Source organism: Chamaea fasciata, unplaced genomic scaffold (genome assembly GCF_029207755.1).
Source record: "Chamaea fasciata isolate MVZ Bird 193981 ecotype frontalis unplaced genomic scaffold, bChaFas1.0.hap1 SCAF_26, whole genome shotgun sequence".
Lineage (NCBI taxonomy): Eukaryota > Metazoa > Chordata > Aves > Passeriformes > Sylviidae > Chamaea > Chamaea fasciata.
The window spans coordinates 2,796,064-2,816,088 of NW_027094111.1; the positions used below are offsets into that span (position 1 = coordinate 2,796,064).

At 45.1% G+C, this 20,025-nt stretch overlaps 1 protein-coding gene across 1 annotated transcript; it reads left to right on the forward strand.

Annotated features, from left to right (window-relative positions):
* Positions 1–7,825: 7,825 nt before the first annotated feature.
* Positions 7,826–18,680, forward strand: PSMB2 (proteasome 20S subunit beta 2). The gene is made up of 6 exons (XM_066204530.1): positions 7,826–7,969; positions 10,368–10,490; positions 10,871–10,941; positions 15,776–15,938; positions 17,549–17,598; positions 18,448–18,680. Exons 1-6 carry the CDS (start codon positions 7,879–7,881, stop codon positions 18,553–18,555), a joined length of 606 nt encoding a protein of 201 aa, XP_066060627.1. The 5' UTR covers positions 7,826–7,878; the 3' UTR covers positions 18,556–18,680.
* Positions 18,681–20,025: the final 1,345 nt, after the last annotated feature.

A 20,025-nucleotide genomic window follows, 5' to 3' on the forward strand; every position in this document is an offset into this window, starting at 1 on the left:
CTCCCAGACCCTCCAGCCCAGCTCTCCCAGGGCTTTGGTCACATCTCCTGTCTCCTAAGGTCCCATGGCAGCTCTTAGCCTCTCCAAAACGTCCTGCTCTGCTCCTGCCATGCCATGACCCGCCCTGGGATCCTCAGCTGGGCCTCCTGAGCAGCCTTGAGACCGCAGCTGGATTTTTAACCCTGACATTTGGCAGCCTCTGCTCCAAATAGGTCTTGAGTGTGAGCCATCCATGCCTGACCTGCCTCTTCCTCTGCCTTCATCTGTAGCCACGACTTGGTCTGCTCTCTGGAGCAATTTTTAATGCAGAGAGGCTTCTAATTAACAGGATTTTGAAGTTAATTAAAACAATCTCGTTTAGATCTCTCCATGAATGCTCACAAGGGCAATGCTGCTTCCTTGGGAGCCTCTGCTCACCTGACAAATCACACCCCAGGGGCTGTTGTGTCTTTGGGAAAGGGTCTGGTGTATCACCTTAAAGGCTGCCCAGGTCATGGAAGACATTTGTCCAAAAGACCAAGTGACCAGCATGGAAGTCCAGACTCCACAGACTCCAGGGCTATGCTCCAGCCTTCCTGAGTCCTCCATTCCCTTCTGGACAAAGCTGCTGTCTCCATAGGTGATTCCTAAGGAGAAACTCTTGTCTCCCATGTCAGCCCAAAACCAGCAACATTACGGACCCATCTTGTTCAAGAAAGGTCCATCCTCTGCATCCCCAATGCATTCCCAAAGATCAGACAGGATTAAGTTTAGAGTGATATGATAAGTAGTAATAATACTGCAGCCTTGCCCCTAATTATTTTCAATATAATTATGTACCCTCAAGAAACCTTTTAAATAGCACACTCTCCTCAGTGCTCCGGTCCAAGGGATTCATTTGTCTCAGGAAAGAAATATTCTTGGGGCTGAATCCTTCATTAGTCTTTCCTGGAGAGACTCGTGCTGAAGTCAGCGGGGTCTGTGTATCCCACTGGAGGATGTGGGGCTGTGCCTGCCTGGGCAGTGCCCACCACAGGAAGATTTTACAAGCCTCTTGGAATTTGGTTTCTTGGCAGCAAAAAGCCTTTGGCAAGGAAAAAAAGCCTGGAAGTCTGCTAGAAAGTATCAGTGAAAGACTCTGAGTTTCACTGTCCTTTTTCAGCTTCTTGCACTTGCCTCTCTTGTGTTTTAATCCCACACAAGTGCTGCAGCTTCGGTGTGTGAAGGAAAAAGAGGGAAGACACTCAGAGTCTGGGATCATACTGTGTGAGCAGGTGAAAATCAAAACCTTCACATCACTGTGGTGCCCTGCCCCACCTGGAGATCAAAACTGGGAAGGAACAGCAAAGCCAGTGTGTTTGAAAGGGAGGAATTAAATGCATACATTGAATTATTCATACAATATACTTTCAGGTGGTCCATTGCTTTTCAGAGCAAACTGACTTTTCATTCAGAGGGTGCTCAGGTGGTACCTTGTTTGTGGCACCACATGGAATTTCCTGTAAAAAAAGATGCCCTTGACTGGATTCTCCACTATCCCAGTTACCTGCTGCCCTCGTGTCCCACGGCTGGCAGCACTCCAGGGTCTGGGGTTCCTGTGCATGCCCACAGCTGTGGGACGGGATTTCCGTACATGCCCACAGCCCCAGGACAGGATCCCAGCCCAAATCTATTCTGATGCGCTCCAGCTTTCCAGGTTCAAATCCATGGGATGCTCAAAGCAGGATTCAGTTTGTGGGTTGTCAGCAATTCACGATCTTTTAAAGATGAAAACCTACATAAATGGATGCTTTCCTACGATCTTGTTTTATTTACTTGTTGGCACAGTGGATGTGAGTCCGCTTCAATTTTCATCCTGCAGAGACTCTTTTGTGCCTTTATAGAGTGTCCTGAGCACTCCCCTGCATTTAGGGGTTATTCCTGGTGGATGAAGCATCCATGTAAATCAACACCTGCTTGATCCTTAAACCAAGGAACAGGACCCATGGCATTCCCAGTCTGCATCCCTGATATCCTTTGGGGAAAGGGAGGACTCTTACTGGGAAGTGATAGCCCAGCCCATCCCTCTCTGTGCATTCCAGACTGTCCCTTCTGTGCACCAGTGTCTGAAAACCAGGGATGGCTTTCCAAGGAAATTTCCTCGCTGAAATAGTTAATGAGGACTGATCCCATCCCCCAGCTCTCTCCCCCCAGCTCGCCACCCCTCTGAAAAAAAATCAGAATAATAATTAAAAGATGCCTAGAAACGCTCTTGGAAGAGCATAAATTCTGAAGATGAAAGTAAATGATTAAAATAATTAAATACTTCAAGTTGACAAGCAGAAGCAGAATCTTGCCAACGGACATTTGTCGGTAATTAGTTAATTAATCCTAACACAAATTATAAGCCATAACAAACCAGTCAGGCTGAACGCAGCCGGCTGTTCAGAATTAAACTTAGAAAAAGAGGGAGTGAGAGAAAGAAAAAAGAAAGAAAAGTTTGGAGATTCTTTCAGATCTGAGAGAAGATGCTGTGCAGGAGTTGGTGTCCTTCTGGAAAGGGCAACAAGGACAGGGGCAGGAGTTGAGGCAGAACAGGGCTGTGTTCCCACCTGGCAGGAGCACTGTGGGGTGGGATGTACGGAATAGGGAGTACAGAGCAGGATTTGGGACTTCCACCCTTTTTCTGTGAGTAAATGCAGCACAAAGGCTTCCCAGCTCTGTTTCCCAGTCTGCCACTGGTACCAGTACGCACGTGAGAACATACTTGCCATGGGAATGAGTTGGTCTGGGCAGGTCCTTCAGGTCCACTGGTGACATTAATCCAGGCATTTCTGGAAGATGCACGGACCAGCAACTGTGAAGGGCTCCATTCTGGGGTGCTGGGATGGCAGCTGCAAACCAGCTGCCCATTAACACCCTGGAAAGTGTTTCTAGGACAGGCTGGAAAAGCAGGGTCAGTGCTTGGGAGCTGGGTCCTGCCAGGAAAACTCAGTGCAAATGACACTAGGACACGTGTGTGGTCAGCCAGGACCTGGCGTGAGCCTGATGCCATCCAATTCTCTGAGAAGTTGGAGAAGACAGAGTCTTTGTGCAATGGGAAGAGGTTAATGAGCTGTGGGCTGGTTTCTCACCTCCAGTCACCTTGGCTCAGGTCCAATTTTCAGCCCTAGATTATGTGAGGTTGGTGATCCACAGGCACAACATGGTGACTGACAGCTCATCTACGGCTGCACTGCTGTGTTCACACTCCAGCCGGGGCTGGGGAGGTACTGAAGGGCCAGGCTTTGCCCTTCCTCCAGCACAAAAAAGCTCTGGAGTGGCCAGAGTCGGTATTCTGACAAGAGAGGACCTGCACTTCCCCAGCACAGGGACACTGCTGGATGACAGACTGGGCCAAATGACAGCTGGCAATGCAGCTTAAGTGAGAAATGGGACATACAGGTTGCAAATGGGCTTTTAACAGCACAGAGAAGAAGGCATGAAATGTTTTGAAAGAATATACAGATACCAGGGAAGTGTGACTATCCCACAGATTCCACATTGTCGGAGGAATTGCCAGCTACTGATGTGCCATGTCTGAGCACGTATCATGTGAGGGGAAGTACGAACATGTGAGTACACATGACCATCTCCTGATGTGATTTACATGCAGAGGAGAAAGAGATTGCTTACAAGACAATGAGAATTAACACTGAAGAAATGCAAGGCCCATCCCTTTTGGCCCAAACTCCCTGCGTTGCCCACACAGTGGATTCCTATTTTCCATCAAAGCCATCCAGAGCTCTGCTGAAGAGAAAGTTTCATCCGCATGTGCGTGAGCATGTGTACGCGCGTGTTCTAAGTGTTTTGCATTATGTGAGCTCTGACCTTCAGAGGGGAACAGAAGGAATATTTTCCCCCCTGAGGCTAGAGTTGTCAGTGAAATGTCTGTCTTCCTTAATAATTTCAATCCGGGTGACAGGGGACAGGGCATTTTGCTCTGAACGAACGTACTGTAAAAACTGTCAGATAGAATTTGTCTCAAGAAGCAGCATTTCTATCCATTCGGGGTCATAATTACAGGCATCTTATGACCTGTGGAGCAGCACATTTTTCTCAACTGAAAAAAAAGGAGTCCTAAAATAGGTAGTTTGGTCTTCTGCAGAGCTTTGAATTGAACCTAAATGGAATCTAACAAACAACGGTGATCTGCAGAATGCTTTCTTCGTGTTTGCTGGCTGCTTTTTTAAATCCAGAACAAACTGTGCACTGAAGTGACGTAGCAGAAAAGAGGGATAGAAATTGCCATTCACTGGGCTGGAGTAATGGCCTATTTCTCCTATATCCTGTCTCCTAACTGCCTGCCTCTCCGAATTTCCTCCACACTGACACTAGCCAGCGTCTTGTTAATGAACTGAATAAGTAACTAAATGGGTGATTAACCAAATGAGCATGACGATAATTTGATTGCGCTTTCCCCACTTTTAAAGCACAGGAAATAGTAAGAAAAGAAATAATTCACTCATGAGCAGGAATTCAAACAGTACAGAGCTAGAGGAGCTGGAGGAAGTTTTGGCTAGATGTGGCTGCCAATAAATCCCCCACAGCACTGCAGAAATCTCTGGCTAAATATTTAAATTTCTTGATTTGTCCCTCCACGCAGAAGAAAAAAAAAACTATTCATTGATTTGAAGCAGCTTTTACTTCTATGGTTTGATTTTATAATTAACAACAATCATGAAATGGATCGTCCTGCTGTTATGTACAGATGTGAGTCACATACAACTCAATGCTGGACATCATTTTGGGACCAGCAGCCTGGGTTGGTGTAGCAGAGTCTGCAGTGCCTGCTGTTTCCCCACCTCACTGAGATCTGAGTGACAAATCAGACTGGGAGAGGGAACCCAAAGTTACCACAGTAACTTTGGTCTGCAAAAGAAGATGGTCTGCACTGCTGGGGAGGGAGAAATGCAAAAACTGATAAATAACCCTCTGTCCTTGGCCATCCCAGCTGCTCATGGTGGATAATCCTCTTCCCCACCCCAAGCAGACAATGGTGACGACGGCAGAAGCACAGGGAAGAGCATCCGGCTGAGAAGCAGGGCCCCAGCTGGAGTCTGGAATGCTCTCACCCACAAGATCAATCCTGCCCCAGACACAAACGTTAATCAGCTGTTGGCAGGGCAGGTCACAATCCATTTTCACCTGCACACTCCGATGGATGCCCTGTTCTTGCCATTACAGGTGGAGGGGAAACACTCTGCAGTGGGCCTAGAGGTGAGGAGCAGAGCAGCTCTGGGAGGCAGAGGGATGCCTGTAGGATTCACAGAACCAGGCACTGACATTCCCTGACCCGTTTGCCAAGAATGAGGACCCTTGGAAGGAGTTTTGCTGGTGGTGGGCAAAGAGGACAGTCCCTCCACACTGATGTTAGCCTGGGAAATGTCCGGAGGGGAATGGAGCATCCCAAGATCAGAACAATCCCTCTGTAATGCTGCTGTGCCCCTGAAAGCAAGCACTGAAGGGAGATGCTGGCGGCCTGCTCTGCATGCTGGGAGAGCCAGGCTCAGGATTTAAATCCCAGTGACAAACACCTCCATCTAGGTAGTGTCTAACACTATCAAAACAAACATGTGAAAGAGATTTTGTAGCTTTGCTCAGTAAAAATTTAGCAAGAGCTGCTCTCCAGGGACTCTGAGGCATTGTGGTGGAAAGGACAGAGCCAGACTTGGCACCAGGGTTGCCACAGCCTGGGCATGGGAGGAACAAGGCAAGGCTTGTCCCTGCCCGTCCCTGAGGGGAATCTGTTAAAAGACACTATATTTAGTCCTATAGAAAGTCAGTTCCAGGAGCTCTGTGGAGCCCAGACAGGGAGATTAGGAGCAAAGCCCCGTGTAAGCCTTTCAGGGTTCATTTTAGGGTTGGTGATCTGAACCACACGCTCCGGCAGCTGGAGAGAAGCTCAGTCAATCAAGACATTTCTATTCCCATCCACTCTGTTACCCGGCCCTGTGATCTCCTAAATCACTTCTCCTCTCTGCACCTTCATTTCCTGCACCTGAAACAGCAAGAACAAGCGGATTCTTTTCTTCTCTGGCAAGCAAGAGCTCCTGCAGGAAACTTCGTTCAGGCATTCCAGTAACCGTAACATCATCTTTACTAATATCATATTGAGAGAAAACAAAGGACAAAAGCTGGTGCAAGCACTGCTCAAACAATCCCTGGAATGACAAATCTCTCCCATCCCACCACCTTGGGCCACGCCACAGCCCCACACTGGTCATGTGAGATGGAGAGTGAACAGAAAGGTGAGCACAGATCCCTCAGGACAGCGTTTCCCAGCCCAAGGCAGCAGCAATGCACCCTGGAGGGCTCGGTATAGCCCTTCTGGAAGGAGAACAAGATATTGGGATCGCCAGATTGGGAGACAGAGGTAGAACATGCAGAGTGTTCCTCCTCCTCTGCCACGTTTAGGGGGCTGTGTTCCCTCTAAAAGGTGTTCTCCTGCTCTCACAGGTGGGAGAGCGAGGAACGCCAGCAGCCTTTGAGGCTACTCAGAGCTTTTGCTTTTGAAATATCCCCATGGAGGTCGTGGAGCAAACAACACATAAAAACACACAACTGCAGTGTTTGTCTTAAAAATAAAACAGGCAAAGGCACATTCAATTTTAAGACATGCTGCAGCCTGGACAATTTTCCTTTAACGGTAGAAAACGTTCCCTGATTTCTGCTGGCAGAGCTGTCCTACTAGTGTCACGGACCTGTGTGAGGAACACCTTCACCCCAGAAGGTAGGTGTGCACTGGGTGCACGTGTTCCTAAACAAGGAAATCTAATCTGTCAAGAAAATTCAATAACAACTTTCACAATTAATTGTACCCCAGGATCCCCCCAAAAATCAACCAAGATGGTAGTTGTGGATTTTTCATTAACCCTCTCTTAAGAAGGTCTCAAAAAATAACACTGAGTGAGAAGGGCTGGTTATACATGTGGAATATGTGTGGAGATCTACAGGGGGAAAATGCAAAACTTCAGGCTGGATCCACACAGAAAATCCTTCAGCAGAAGAAATCACCCTCATTTGATTTACACAAGCTGCACTTGATTGAACAAGTGTAGCTACAGGCCATTGGAAAACAGTCAAAATGGTGAATTTGCTGCTTGCACACATTTATACTGTTTGCTGGAGACAATCTGCTGTTTCTTTTTGGCATGTTTAGTATTTTTTAAACCACACAAAGGTTATGTCTGGTTCTCCCAGTGACTGGGTGTTTGCCATATGCTGGTGCATCCTGAGTTTCCTCTCCTGCGGCTGCCTCAAACCCACAGATTTTGGATGTTTTGGTGGCTCTTTTCCTCAGCGTGGGCTGGATTTGTGGAAATTTTCACTGTTACATGGTCACGCATTGGAACAGGCTGCCTGGGGAGGTGACGGAGTCATTGTCCCTGGAGGTGCCCAAGAGGAGTCGGGTGATGTGGTTCCAGAGGCAGTGCTGGCTGAGAGACTGAATGATCTTAAATCCAACCTTGATGATCCCATGAAAATCTTACGTGGATGCAGAACATGGGCACACAGTTTAGCAGAGGGCACAGTGGTGGCACTGGGATGAGGATGACCTCGAAGATATTTTCCAACCTCAATGCCTCATTCAGCTACCCTGCAGCTTTTCCATCTTTAACCACACCGTGATTCCAAGGGGATGGAACCCGACCCTCTCAGATTCGGGCCCCCCCCGTCCTTTTCCACCTTTACCCACCCTGTGATTCCAAAGGGATGGAACTCAGCCCCCTCACATTCCCGCCCCCCCTCTTCCCCCCCCCCTCCCCTCAGGGCTCCACGGCCTCGCGCGGGCGGCGGCTCTCGCGAGCCGTGACGTCATCGGCGCGCGCGGGCGCGCAGGCGCGGCGGGGCGTGCCGGGCCCGCGCTGTGTCACGGCCATGGAGTACCTGATCGGCATCCAGGGCCCCGACTATGTCCTGGTGGCCGCGGACACCGTGGCGGCCACCAGCATCATCCAGATGAAGCACGGTGAGACCCTGGGGGGCTCCGGGGCCCCGTGCTAAGCCCTGGCCCGGTAGGGTGTCCCAAGGCCCCGGGCGGTGTGCGCGGTTGGGGTGCTGCGGGCCCGCCGCTGGGGCTGAGGGGAGGCTCTTCACAGCGGAGGAGGTTTCTCGGTTTGGGCGCTGCCGGGCCCTTCAGGGGAGGTGTAGCCGCTGTAGGAAGTGCCGGGCGACCTCTGGAGCGCGGAGCCAAAGTGGGGCTTAAATCGCCCCTTGCTCCGGGTAAAGTCCCCAATCCTGACCGAGAGTGACCGCTCTGTGTTGGGTTGTCAGCTTTATTTACCTGTTCAGGTGAGAGCTGGCTTGTGACCCCAAGCCTCACTCTGCACAGCAATGTAAAAGTGTTAGAAAACCGCCCTGGGTGTGACAGGAGGTCTTCACTTGTGCCGAATTGACTGGTTAAGACTTAATTCATGGAAGAAAAGGGATTATGGGGACTAAAAGTATCAGTGAAATTCACAGCACAGGGCGCAGGAGCCAGACTGAAACATGGCTTTGGTTTCTTTGTGTGGTAAAACATCTAGGGCGTCACCAGGTCTCTGGAAATCTCTAAAATCAATTTTTCTTCCTGCTGTTGCAATAGCCTAGACTGAAGCTTGTTCTCTTCTGAAGAGTATGCTTTAGTAGCTCTTCTAAAAAGAAGTTGTCCAATAGAGGATAGCTAGATCCATACAGATGAAGAAAAGAAATCTATATAAAAATGTTATAGCACTGCTTTTACCTCATATGTTTCACTTCAAGTCTTTGATAGCCAACTGGAGCAGTGTTAGAGGCTGTGAAAGCTGGTGATACGTTCAAAATAAAAAATTAATCACTTTAAATAAAGTTTTCTAAGTTAATGTTGGTTCCATATAGGTTTGTTCACAAGCTTTGAGGAAAATATGCTTTGAACATAGGATTTAGTTGCTTTTGCTGGGGTGGGTACCCATAAATTTCAGATTTATATTTAGAATATTTATGTATTAATTGATTTCAGCCTGGAAAAGCTTTGAGGTGACCTAATTGCCCCTTCCAGTACCTGCAGGGAGCCTGCAGGAAGGATGGAGAGAGACAATTTACAAGGGCCTGGAGTGACAGGACAGAAGGAATGGCTTCCCACTGCCAGAGGATAGGGTTAGATGGGATATTGGGAATGAGTTGTTCCCTGTGAGGGTGGGGAGGCCCTGGCACAGGGTGCCCAGAGGAGCTGTGGCTTGTCCAAGGCCAGATTGGACACTGGGGCTTGGAGCAACTTGGGATAGTGGAAGGTGTCCCTGCCCATGGCAGGGGATGGGTTTTAAGCTCCCTTCCAACTCAAACCAGTGTGGGATTGCAAGGGCTGGGCAGTGTCAGTGGCTTTCCCTGAGCTCCAGACAGCAGCTCCAGTGCTGTGATAAATTTTGACATCCGTTCAGAGGATTGTGACACTCGATGCCTGTCTTGCAGCACAGATTGTTCAGCACCCTTTAGTGAGGTGGAGGCTTGGTGTTTGTCCAAGCCCTCAGTGGAGAGAAGGGATTTTCCCTTCACTCCAACAGCTGCTCAGTTTCTGTCTGGGATATCCAGGTGCCAGAAACCTGCTCTGGTGAGGGGAGATCCTGTGAGCACAGGATTCTCTTCAGCACTGTCACTGCAACAACTTGGATCCCTCAAACATGCACAAACTTGAAACCCTTTTAAATTGAAGTTACAACTAAAAATATGAATTACTGTTCCTCAATTTTCTGTTTATAAGTGGGCTTCGTTACGATTTATAATTATTACTTTAATTTTCGTTCTCTTTGGTTGTTTGGTTTGGTTTTTTCCACAAAAAATGACAACCAAAAGAAATGTTTTTGGAAGAGCTTCATTCACGTGAGCTTCTGGTTTTTGGGACTGCTGGATATGAGGAAAAGGGCATCATTTGACATAGAATTTATTTCTGGATTTCTTAAGATTGATTTTGCTCAATGTATTGCTGTTTCAGCTTTATATTAAATTATTTGCTTCTGTTGCAGAATATTTGAATAAAGTTGAATAGTCACTAAGCAAAATTCTTACTCCTTATCCCGGGAAGCAAAACCTTATGCTTTGAGCACAATATTCTGTGTGAAGCTTTATTCTTTCCTACCTTGCTTCTGAGGTGGGAGATACTATATATTTCTGTGATGCCTCCCTTCCTGAGGGGCTTTGTTTCTGTTTAACAACTCTTGTGTTCTGTGTCACCAGCTGTGGGATACCAAATGTCAGTGTTTGCTCAGAAGGGCTTTTTACTGCTGCTCCAGGTCATGATGCAGTTATCCAAATCTCTTTCTTGCTTCTGTAAAGTCCTGTTGCATCAGGATATTAACAAAATAATTTATTCTTTGTCATGACCATAGCACTCAATGTTATTTTTCTTTGCCTAGACCATGACAAAATGTTTAAGATGAGTGAAAAGATCTTACTGCTGTGTGTGGGGGAGCCTGGAGACACGGTGCAGTTTGCAGAATACATCCAGAAAAATGTTCAGCTCTACAAAATGAGAAATGGTGAGTGAAGCAGGACAGGCCCTGGGGGTTGGGAGCAGAGCTAAGGGTGGTTTCCAGGGGAATGTTGGTGGAAAGTGCTTTACCAGTTCTTCTGATGCATTGGACAACTAGTCAAGCCACATGTCCTTAATTTTTTAAGTTTTTGAAGCCATGTGTTTCTGTGGTCCGTAGAGATAAGAGCTACCCAAACTCTGAGGGCCCTTTTTATGCTTGTAGCTCTCAATATAAACCAGAATTAGACAAAAGGCACTACAATTTGTCGCTAAACAGCATTTTGTTATTTCAAAACAGGAATGGGAAGGTGAAACATGAATGATTTGGGCTGTTACCAAATAAATATTACATTACATACCAAATAAACAGTCCAATTTCTTCCCCAGGTTATGAATTGTCTCCCACTGCAGCTGCAAACTTCACCCGGAGAAACCTCGCGGACTATCTGCGGAGTCGGGTGAGTAATAGCTGAGAGATTTTGGCAAAGGCTTCCAGGGAACATTTCCATCCTCAAATAATGGAGTCTGAAGAAGGTGGGAGCTGCTGTCTTTAGTGATGAATTTGGAACTGGCTGCTCAGGGATGTAGTGGGGTCAAGGAACAACTCAGTCCTCTGGTCTGGGTAACAAGGGGTTGATGGGTCACAGGTTGGACTCAATGATCTTGGAGATCTTCTCCAACATCAATGATTGTGAAATTCTTTTGAGTTCACATTGCTAAAATAATGTCCTAGTAAAGTAGAACTTGATTTGCTTATTTTAAAACTTATCACATCACTTATCAATAACTGATACAACCATAGACTTAAAATTCCAGCCTTGGGCCCAGTAAACAGTTTGTCACACACTGCAGACGTGAAGTGAATTAAACTTCTTGAACATCGAGATAAGGTTGTGAGTTTTCATGCAAATGCACCAAATCCGTTTAATCTTCTTGGAAAATGATTTCATAGAGCAAAGCTGTTTGATGTACTTAGGAAAACAAGTGCTTTTTGTAAACAGCAACATGAGGCTTTTGGTAAATACCACATCCAAGTTGGGGTTGTGTTTTCAAGTTACTGAACTGCAATTATTGATTTTTTTCAAAGTATGAAGAGCTTCTGTAAGGGGGCAAACAAACTTTTAATGATCCAAGGTTAGGAAGCATTTCATTGAGAAGAATGTTAATGTGCTATATGAAAGAAAACAGGATGAAAGAGGATGTTGATCAGCTCTGTCAGGGATAGAGGGTGGGTTAAATTGTGTTGCTGTTCTAACAGTGCACTGCTCTGGCCTGAAATCAGGTTTTACAGTAGCAGATAAAGGCCAATATTAACCTCAGAGCTGTATTATTGAGAGCTACACATGAGGTGTATGAGTTCTTCCAGAACTCATCCACAAGAACAGCTAGAGATTATTGTTCCAGATCACAGCTGCAGGTAGCAATTTTCCCTTGTGGGTCCCTTCCAACTCAGGCTATTCTATGATTCCACACTACCTTTCTGGTTTAAATGGCTTCATCCAAGCGCATGGCTGGCAGGTGATGGTTGGCAGGGATGCTGTTTGCTTTAGCTTGTGTTGAGGTGTGATTTGGAAGGTCTGTGTGTGTTCTGTGAATTCCCGTGCAATTCTCGAGGCCGATGTGAAGCAGTGATGCTCTTGGGGCCTCACCCGTGTGCTGAGGGACATCTGACCTGCACAAATGAGACTGAATGTCCTGTCCCCTTTCAGCAGAGGCAGCTATTTCTTACGTATGATTTAAGGTACCTTTACCAGGCTTTTTGGTAAACCTGCCCATCAGAAGGCGGCACTGACGCGGCACCTTTTTCTTCCTCTGTACCACGTCCCTTGGGGCCCGATCCTCCCTTTGGCTCTGCTCCTTCCTGAGCCCACGCCTGTCTTCCAGCTCACCTGCTCCAGATGGGCAGCAGAGTGGGGAGGACACTGGCAGAGGCAGATGTGTTTATTTACCAGAGACAAAACACTGCTCTGGTGCAGATGGCAACGCCCCAGGGCGCGCAGCGCTCTCTGACACTGCTGTCACACTACACTGATCTCCACATTGCAGGCAGAACCTTTTTTCTCTAACTGTAGCACTTAATGGTTTGTTTGTGGCGTTTAGAATTTGACAATACAAGCCTTGCCATCAGAGTTGTTTTTTTTTTTTCCTGTGAATTTTGTTACATTTTCATCATATGTGGGATACCAGAAGGGTTAACAGTAGTGCTTGGTATCTATTGAAACTGCATAAGGGATTCCTGGAGGCTACTAATGTAATCATGTGGATCATAAAAATAAAATTAAAAAGGTAAAACATACCATCCCCTCCTGTTAGGAGTGGGAAAATAGTTGAGAAGTAAAAAGTTTGGTGGGGAAAAGGTAGTTTGTTGCTTTATTGGCACTCGCTGTGTGAAGCTGTTATAGGAGGCCAGAGGGTGTGTGAAAGGGAAGGTTAAACTGCAGCAGGTCTTTCTCAGGCATTTAGACTCTTGTTGTGGCCAAGATCAACACAGAGCTTGTCCAGCATTGTTTATCACCATCCAGGTTCCTCCCTGTTATCCAGTTTGATTTCATTTAGGATTCTCATGATTCCTGTAGTCCGAGTTCTTGATACCTTGGGGATGGTTCATAAGGCAGGGCCTTGAAATTGTTCTTCTGGTGGAAAGTATCAAGTATGAGGACACCGGGCTTGTATCTTAAGGCCATTATATAACTGTTGTCTTTGCTTCTACTTGATGGTCACCATGTGGTTTTTCGTGACATCTCTCTTTTTAAAACACGAGATTTCTGCTCCAAAGCAGGATCTGAAAAGAATCTTTGTGATTTCTGTTTATATATTGCAATTGAGGCAAACCTGGAAGGGGCTTTGGCTTTCATGGAGGTGAGTGGTGCTGTAGTGTGTAGTGACAGGACAAGGGTGAATGGCCTTGAGAGCAGGGTTAGATTGGATATTGGGAAGATATTGTTTCCTGTGAGGGTGGGGAGGCCCTGGCACAGGTTACCCAGAGAAGCTGTGTCTGCCCCAGGATCCCTGGAAGTGTCCAAGGCTAGGATGGACAGGGCTTGGAACAACCTGGGGTAGTGGGAGGTGTCCCTGCCCATGGCAGGAGGTGGAATGGGATGAGCTTTAAGGTCCCTTTCAACCCAAACCATTCGAGGATTCTGTTGTTACCAATTCTAGCACTTCACCTGGTTCACCTGCTGAATCCAGTGCAGGGTTTAGTACATTGAACTCACTGCCAAGGTTGTGTGTGGGAATAGGAAAAACAACCCTCTGCCCTCCAAAGGTGATGAAGTTCAGTCTCTGGTTGTGATGCTGTTTAATTATAGGTGACAGGGTCTGGCTGCATTCCAAAGGCAGCTCTCAGCTCTTCTCCCCATGTCCACACTTGGCAGGAAGCTTCCTTGCTCCCACCTTTCCCCCCTCGCTGTGACTTTGGCTTCCGCCAGATGTCACAGGCTGTGTCACCACCGAGCTGGGGCTGGGCTGTTTAGCACAACTGTGCTCTTCAGCTGTAAATTCTGAACAATTTCACACGTCTCCTAATTGCTGTCGTTATTTTAAATCAAACAGCACCAAGTGCAAAACTACTTGGGATGAGAAATGGTGCTTCTGTAGGAAGGGAAGTTTGCGTTAAAAATAATGTCCTGGAGTGTCAGTCATCACTCATTTGATGGCCCTTTAACTATACCAGCCTTGTAAAGAGATGAGAGTTATTGGCATGGACCGAGTTACAGAAGTCAAGGAAGGCTGCCTTTGGAATGGACAAGAGGATTGAGATGGACAAGAAATTCCTGTCCCAGCATCGAGGTGTTACGCTGCAAATTTCATTTATAATCACGGAAGTAGTAAATAGATTATGTATATTTGCTAATGTTTAAATCCTGCCTTTCTAGAATAATAAGGCATGGGGGATAATTATTTACATTTGAGTTTTAAGAAGTCTCAGAGACCATTAGCAGGAGAACTTAAAACTGAAAATCAGTTTACAGATGGGTTTAAGTCTGTATAACACCATTTATTTATGGTTGAGTATCTCGCATATGCCAATGTTGGTAATTCCAAGTCACACAATAATTTGAGTGATCTTGTGTCATGGCTCTTAAATATCAACTTGTGTGATGTTTCAGAATAAATAAATGATGAAATACAGCCTAATTAAACCAATACAGCTGCATGGTAACTTCTTTCCAAATATTCTTGGATGCTTTGAAGATTAAATCACACAATTTAAAGTGATGTTTTATATATAACTGTAGCCTGCTTTATTCTTTCATACTGTCTGAAAGTAAAAATGTAGTGGCATGTGATTTTTTGTGTGTGTGTGTGAGTGGAAATTTACTGTATTGAGTATCAAAATGAACTTTTCCTATGATGCAGTTAATGTTTTGGCTTCAGGGTGAAATTCTGTTTGCTTTTTAAATCTGGTAGTTGCATCATCTTTTTTTTTTTTCTTATTTTGTTGCTTTTTTTGATCCAGGCTTTCCAGCAGTTTGGAGATATCCTGTTAGTACAATTAATTTAATAAGAAACATTGTGTAGATATGGAAATACTGGAAGTATATAAAAGCTGCCTTTAAAAATACTTACAATGCCCAGATTTTTTCTGATCCTACGTTTAAAAATAATACAGTGCACGTGTGTTTCACGGTCTTACAAAGTACAGATCTTGGAAGGAGATGTAGGAGAAGAAGAGATGTCTGATTTATTCATGATGGTGGAACACTAAACCCAGAACACGGAGTAAACTGCCAGATATTAAAGATTAAACTTGGTACATGCAATAAAAACCAACTTGCCAGTGAACAGGACACTGTGTGTAAGTGCACTGTGTGAGAGCTTTCATACATGCTGAGGCGGGCCGTGCTCACTGGGAGGGGGACTGGGAAGAGAGCAAAGAGCAGGTTAAATGAACAAAGAGTTCTTAGTAACTGCAAAATGTTCACGTTGTGCTCACGTGGCAGCAGTAAAAATCCGCAAGTTTTATATTGAGATGAAAGAATCTGGTGTGAAAACTGCATTCAAGTTTTTTAAAGTTTGAGTGTGCTGTGAAAGCTGTAAAAAAAACCCCAACCACACTGGTTCTCAAGAGAATAAGAGTTCTCTGTTTTTATTTGTTTGTGTACTCCGTGTTACCAGAAGACCTGATCACTTTTAGCTTGAGACCCACGATGTGCTGCAGACAGGATTGGTGTAGCATTTTATGATAAGGAATGGGATAATCAGCCCTGCTGCTGTTCCCTGGTGCACAGGGAATCAGGATTCAAAGATTTGGTGTGAGTGCTCTAACAAAAACATCATTTCTCTTGGCAGACCCCTTACCATGTGAACCTTCTCCTAGCTGGCTATGACGACCAGGAGGGCCCTGCCCTGTACTACATGGATTACCTGGCAGCTCTGGCCAAGGCTCCTTTTGCAGCACATGGATATGGAGCATTCCTTACCCTCAGCATCCTTGACCGCTATTACAAGCCAGGTGAGTGGAGCCACTGGACAGGAAAATTCTCCTGCTTCAATTTAGGCCTTGGGTTTATTAACCAGTGAGACTGACATTTGCTGAATCAGGTGGCATTGCTGTGATGCAACAGATTGGAACCTGACTTTTTGTTAGATAAATAGAGCTCAGAAGGTTGCCTTTGGTTTCACTGGCATGGTAACGGAAACTTAGTCAACTCTTTAATTTTTTTTCTGTTTGCAGCATAACAAACTGGGACTAAAGGATGTTTCAGTTATTCTAAAACATGATTAGACTTTTCTGGACCATTGGCAGCTGGTAGTCTGCTTTTGTCAACAGTCAGACAGCTTTATCTTCTTGCTTGTGTGTTGGCTCTGACATGTACATTTTCCCAGAGTATCAGTATTCAAAGGCCAGTCCCAGATCCTATTGCTCCGTATCTTGGATTGGCTTTGTGTGTGATAAATTAAAAACATTCAAGTGAAAAGATATTCCTAGCAAGATCATCTCCAGCACTCTGAAGTGGTGGTGATGAATCACAGAGTATGGAATGGTTTGGTTTGGCAGTAACCTTAAAGCTCATCTCATTTCACCTCCTGCCATGGGCAGGGATATCTTCCACTAACCTGGCCTTGGACACTTCCAGGGAAGGGGCAGCCACAGCTTCTCTGGGCAACAGAGAGGTTTTCGACTGATTCACAGTTCTGTGCACTTGGCAGCTGCTCATCATAACTATTGTACATGTTTGTACCTGTCTAAACTTTCAGTTTTAGAATCATAATCCACTGCCAAGGAATAAACATTGCCCCATCCCCACTGTGCAGATAAGGAAACGTGCAAAGCATGGAATATTGTTAATCTGACATCTTTGGCTTTAGCTACAAACTGTTTGACTCCTGTGTGCAAAGCTGAGTTTGAGTTATTATCTCTGCTCTGAGATTAGAAATCCTTTCATCTGCCTCCTTCAAGAAATGTAGCTATAAACTGATCATTTTCATTTAACTTGCCTGAGCAGTGGATGCAGGTCTGGAACAAAGCCTAGAAAGAAGTTTCAGACCCACAGACCCTGTTTGTTTTCTAGTCATGTCCCTTAAACAATCTATTGTTCCATTTTCACCATTCCTCGTGGAACAGAGGAAAATAATGAACTTCATTGTCATGGCTTGTCACCCCTATAGAGTGCTGGATTTTATCCTGAAGTGTGAGAATAGCAGGAGCATCCCACACGTGCCTTGCCCTTTATTGAGCTCATACCCAGCAGGAACATCACACTAAACCCATCTCCACCTCCTGCCCTGGACTCGCAGACGGCCGGGGCAGCTGGAGCTGATTTAGAGCTGCAATAAACTGTAGGAGAGGGAGGTGGCTGAGCTTCTCTGAGCCAGGCCCTGGCCATGGGAGGCAGAATTCCGTCATGCTTCCCATTCCCTGTAACAAATCGATTCTCAATGGCTTGTTGCAGCGTGAGCGCTGCGGTGCAGGGCGTCCTCGGGACATCTGGAAAGTGTTTTCTGTGAGCTGGGAAGGAGAGGTTTTGGTGCTCAGCTGAAAAGTTGTTTAAATTTAATAAAAGTTTCTGTGGGGAGAGACGGCCTCTAATGAAATCAACCTGTGGATGTTTTCCCTTTCAGGTATCACACGTGAGGAAGCTGTGGAGCTCTTAAAAAAATGTCTGGAGGAGGTGAGTCGCTGAACTCAGGCCCTGATGCTCCTGAGAAAGGAATGTTTGTTTGCATTCATTCGCCGATACTTTCCTGTTCCTCTTGTCGCGTTTCTTGCTGCCTTTGCCAGAAGGGTAATAAAGGCATTGGCCAGATGTGGAATAGCTACTGAGGAAAAGGATTTACGGGCAGTTGCGTTGCCTTTGCACGGTTCACCTCCTCCAGAACGTAAACTTGGAGCTTAATCGCTTTGCTTTCCTTCTGCTTTTTGTGTGCTTAGCATAATATTGATCCAGACTTTTTCCTCTTATGTTTCTTCTGAACATACTGCAGCGTCCTTGTCACTTGTGTTACACTTAAGAACTCTCAGAAGTATATACTGATTTTTTTCCAGCTTGTGGAGTGATACCTGAGGTAAAGCATTGACCTTGAAGTTCATGACCAATTATAGAGTAAACATTAAGACTCCAGACATTTCAGGCACCAAGGATTTTATTGTAGGAAAATAGTCTTTATCCTTGTCTTTGAGAGATTGATTTGAATGTGACATCAAGAAGAAGTGCTCTGAAGAGGTCCTGTTTGAAGTATCTTTGTGATATGTACACTTTGTGTCCAAAATTTTAGCCCACTCTAGTTTTCCTGCTTAAATGTCTTCCCTTGTTAGCAGGCCTGGCTCTTTTGCGTCTCTACCTGAGGCCTGTCTAATGTGCATCATCTTACAACAAACTGAGCAGGAGTGAAAAGACCCAGTGTAGTTCATAATATTTCAGGCCACTAGAACCAGGATGGAAATTTAAAGTATACTCTCCTCTTTTATTTAAGCTTTGAGTCAATCTCATTTCTTCTGTCTTTTTGTCTTTGCTGAACAGCTTCAGAAACGCTTCATCCTCAACCTGACCTCCTTCAACGCCCGGTTCATTGACAAGGAGGGCATCCATGAAGTGGACAATATACCCCTTGCCAAAGTGGAGTCCTAACCCCTGAGATCTTTCTTCAGCAGTCTTCTTGTTTTGTTTTCTCTTTTTTTTTTTTTTTCTATTCATTTGAAGCACATGAGTAATGTACTGCAGTGGGAACTCGAATAAAGCCTGACATTTATATAGCCAGTTTTATCTTTTTATTCCACTGATCCTTCCTGAGAGGATTTGAGTAAATTGTTCCACAGTGAAGGTGAAACTTGATTTACAGTTCATGTAGGCACATTCAGGTGATTTGTCTTTCTTCTTCTGAGATTTTACTGCTCTCCAAATTTCTTATTTGTGGGAAAACTGTATTTTCTAGATGACATTGTGCTGTCATCCCTCTCATCACTAAACCTCAGCAAAACCCCAGACAAGTGGTCCATGCCAAACATACACCATCTACTTTATTTTTTCAAAGCTGTTACCACTCTTTGCTGTATAAAATAATAATCAGGTTTTCAGAGACCTGATTTGCTTTTGATAGAACTTTTTTTTCACTTGAATTAGATTAACAAAGGTTTTCAAGTCGAATGGATTTTAAGATGCACTTTTAACTCACCTGGCAATGGTTCTGTTACGGGGAAAGATCATTCTGCTGGCACAGTGTATTTAACTACATTAAATAGAATTTAAGTAGTATTTTAAATAGAAACTGATCTATCAGTTGTGTGGTTTTTCTTAATTGATGTGTCTGTACATTTAGACGTACATGAAAGCAGTTCAGTGAGAAATTAAACTGCAGCACTTCTCATAAATCTTTGAATTACTCTCAGCTAGCTAGAGCTTTGTTTGCTTGAGAATAATCCCTGATGATCCATCTAGGCTCGAGATGCTGCTTCCCTATAAAACCCCCATTCATGGAACAGCCTCAGATAATTATCATGTGGCTGATACTTGTGGTCTGCCCAGAAGTGATTCTTTTGAGAACGGTATTTGGTGTGACTCCTTCCCTACTTGAATTGGCATTAAAATTGCTCTGGGTGCTTATTTTATGTTTGAATAAGCTCAGGAAAAGAATCTTGGAAATAGGGTAAATGTGTACAGGATTGTGTGCAGGCTGGTAGTTTTGTGTTGTGGCATAACACCCAAGTTCTCAGCTGGAAAAGGTGAGTGACAGACTTTCTGTTAATTTGTCTAAGCTTTTTGGTCTTACCTCAGTGGTGTGTTTGAGAAAGTTTGTTCCTTCTCAAAAAAAAGTTGTCAGTCTTAAAGGATTCCTGTCTTCTGGAATGGATGAGAACTGAATGAGACTGAGACTTGCTTAATGACACAGAAGAAACAGAGCCTTAACTCACTCTGCCTCTTACTTAAATCTAATTCTTCCCTGGAGTCCCATCAGGCTTTGTAGTTTTAGTTCTTCCCAGAATGAGTTTAATTACAGCTGGTTTTGCTGTAATGGCTGCAATGGCTTTTATTTAAGGCCAATGACACAGAACTCTGAAACATTTTGCTAAAACTCACTTTATCTCTTGAAAAAAGTCCCCA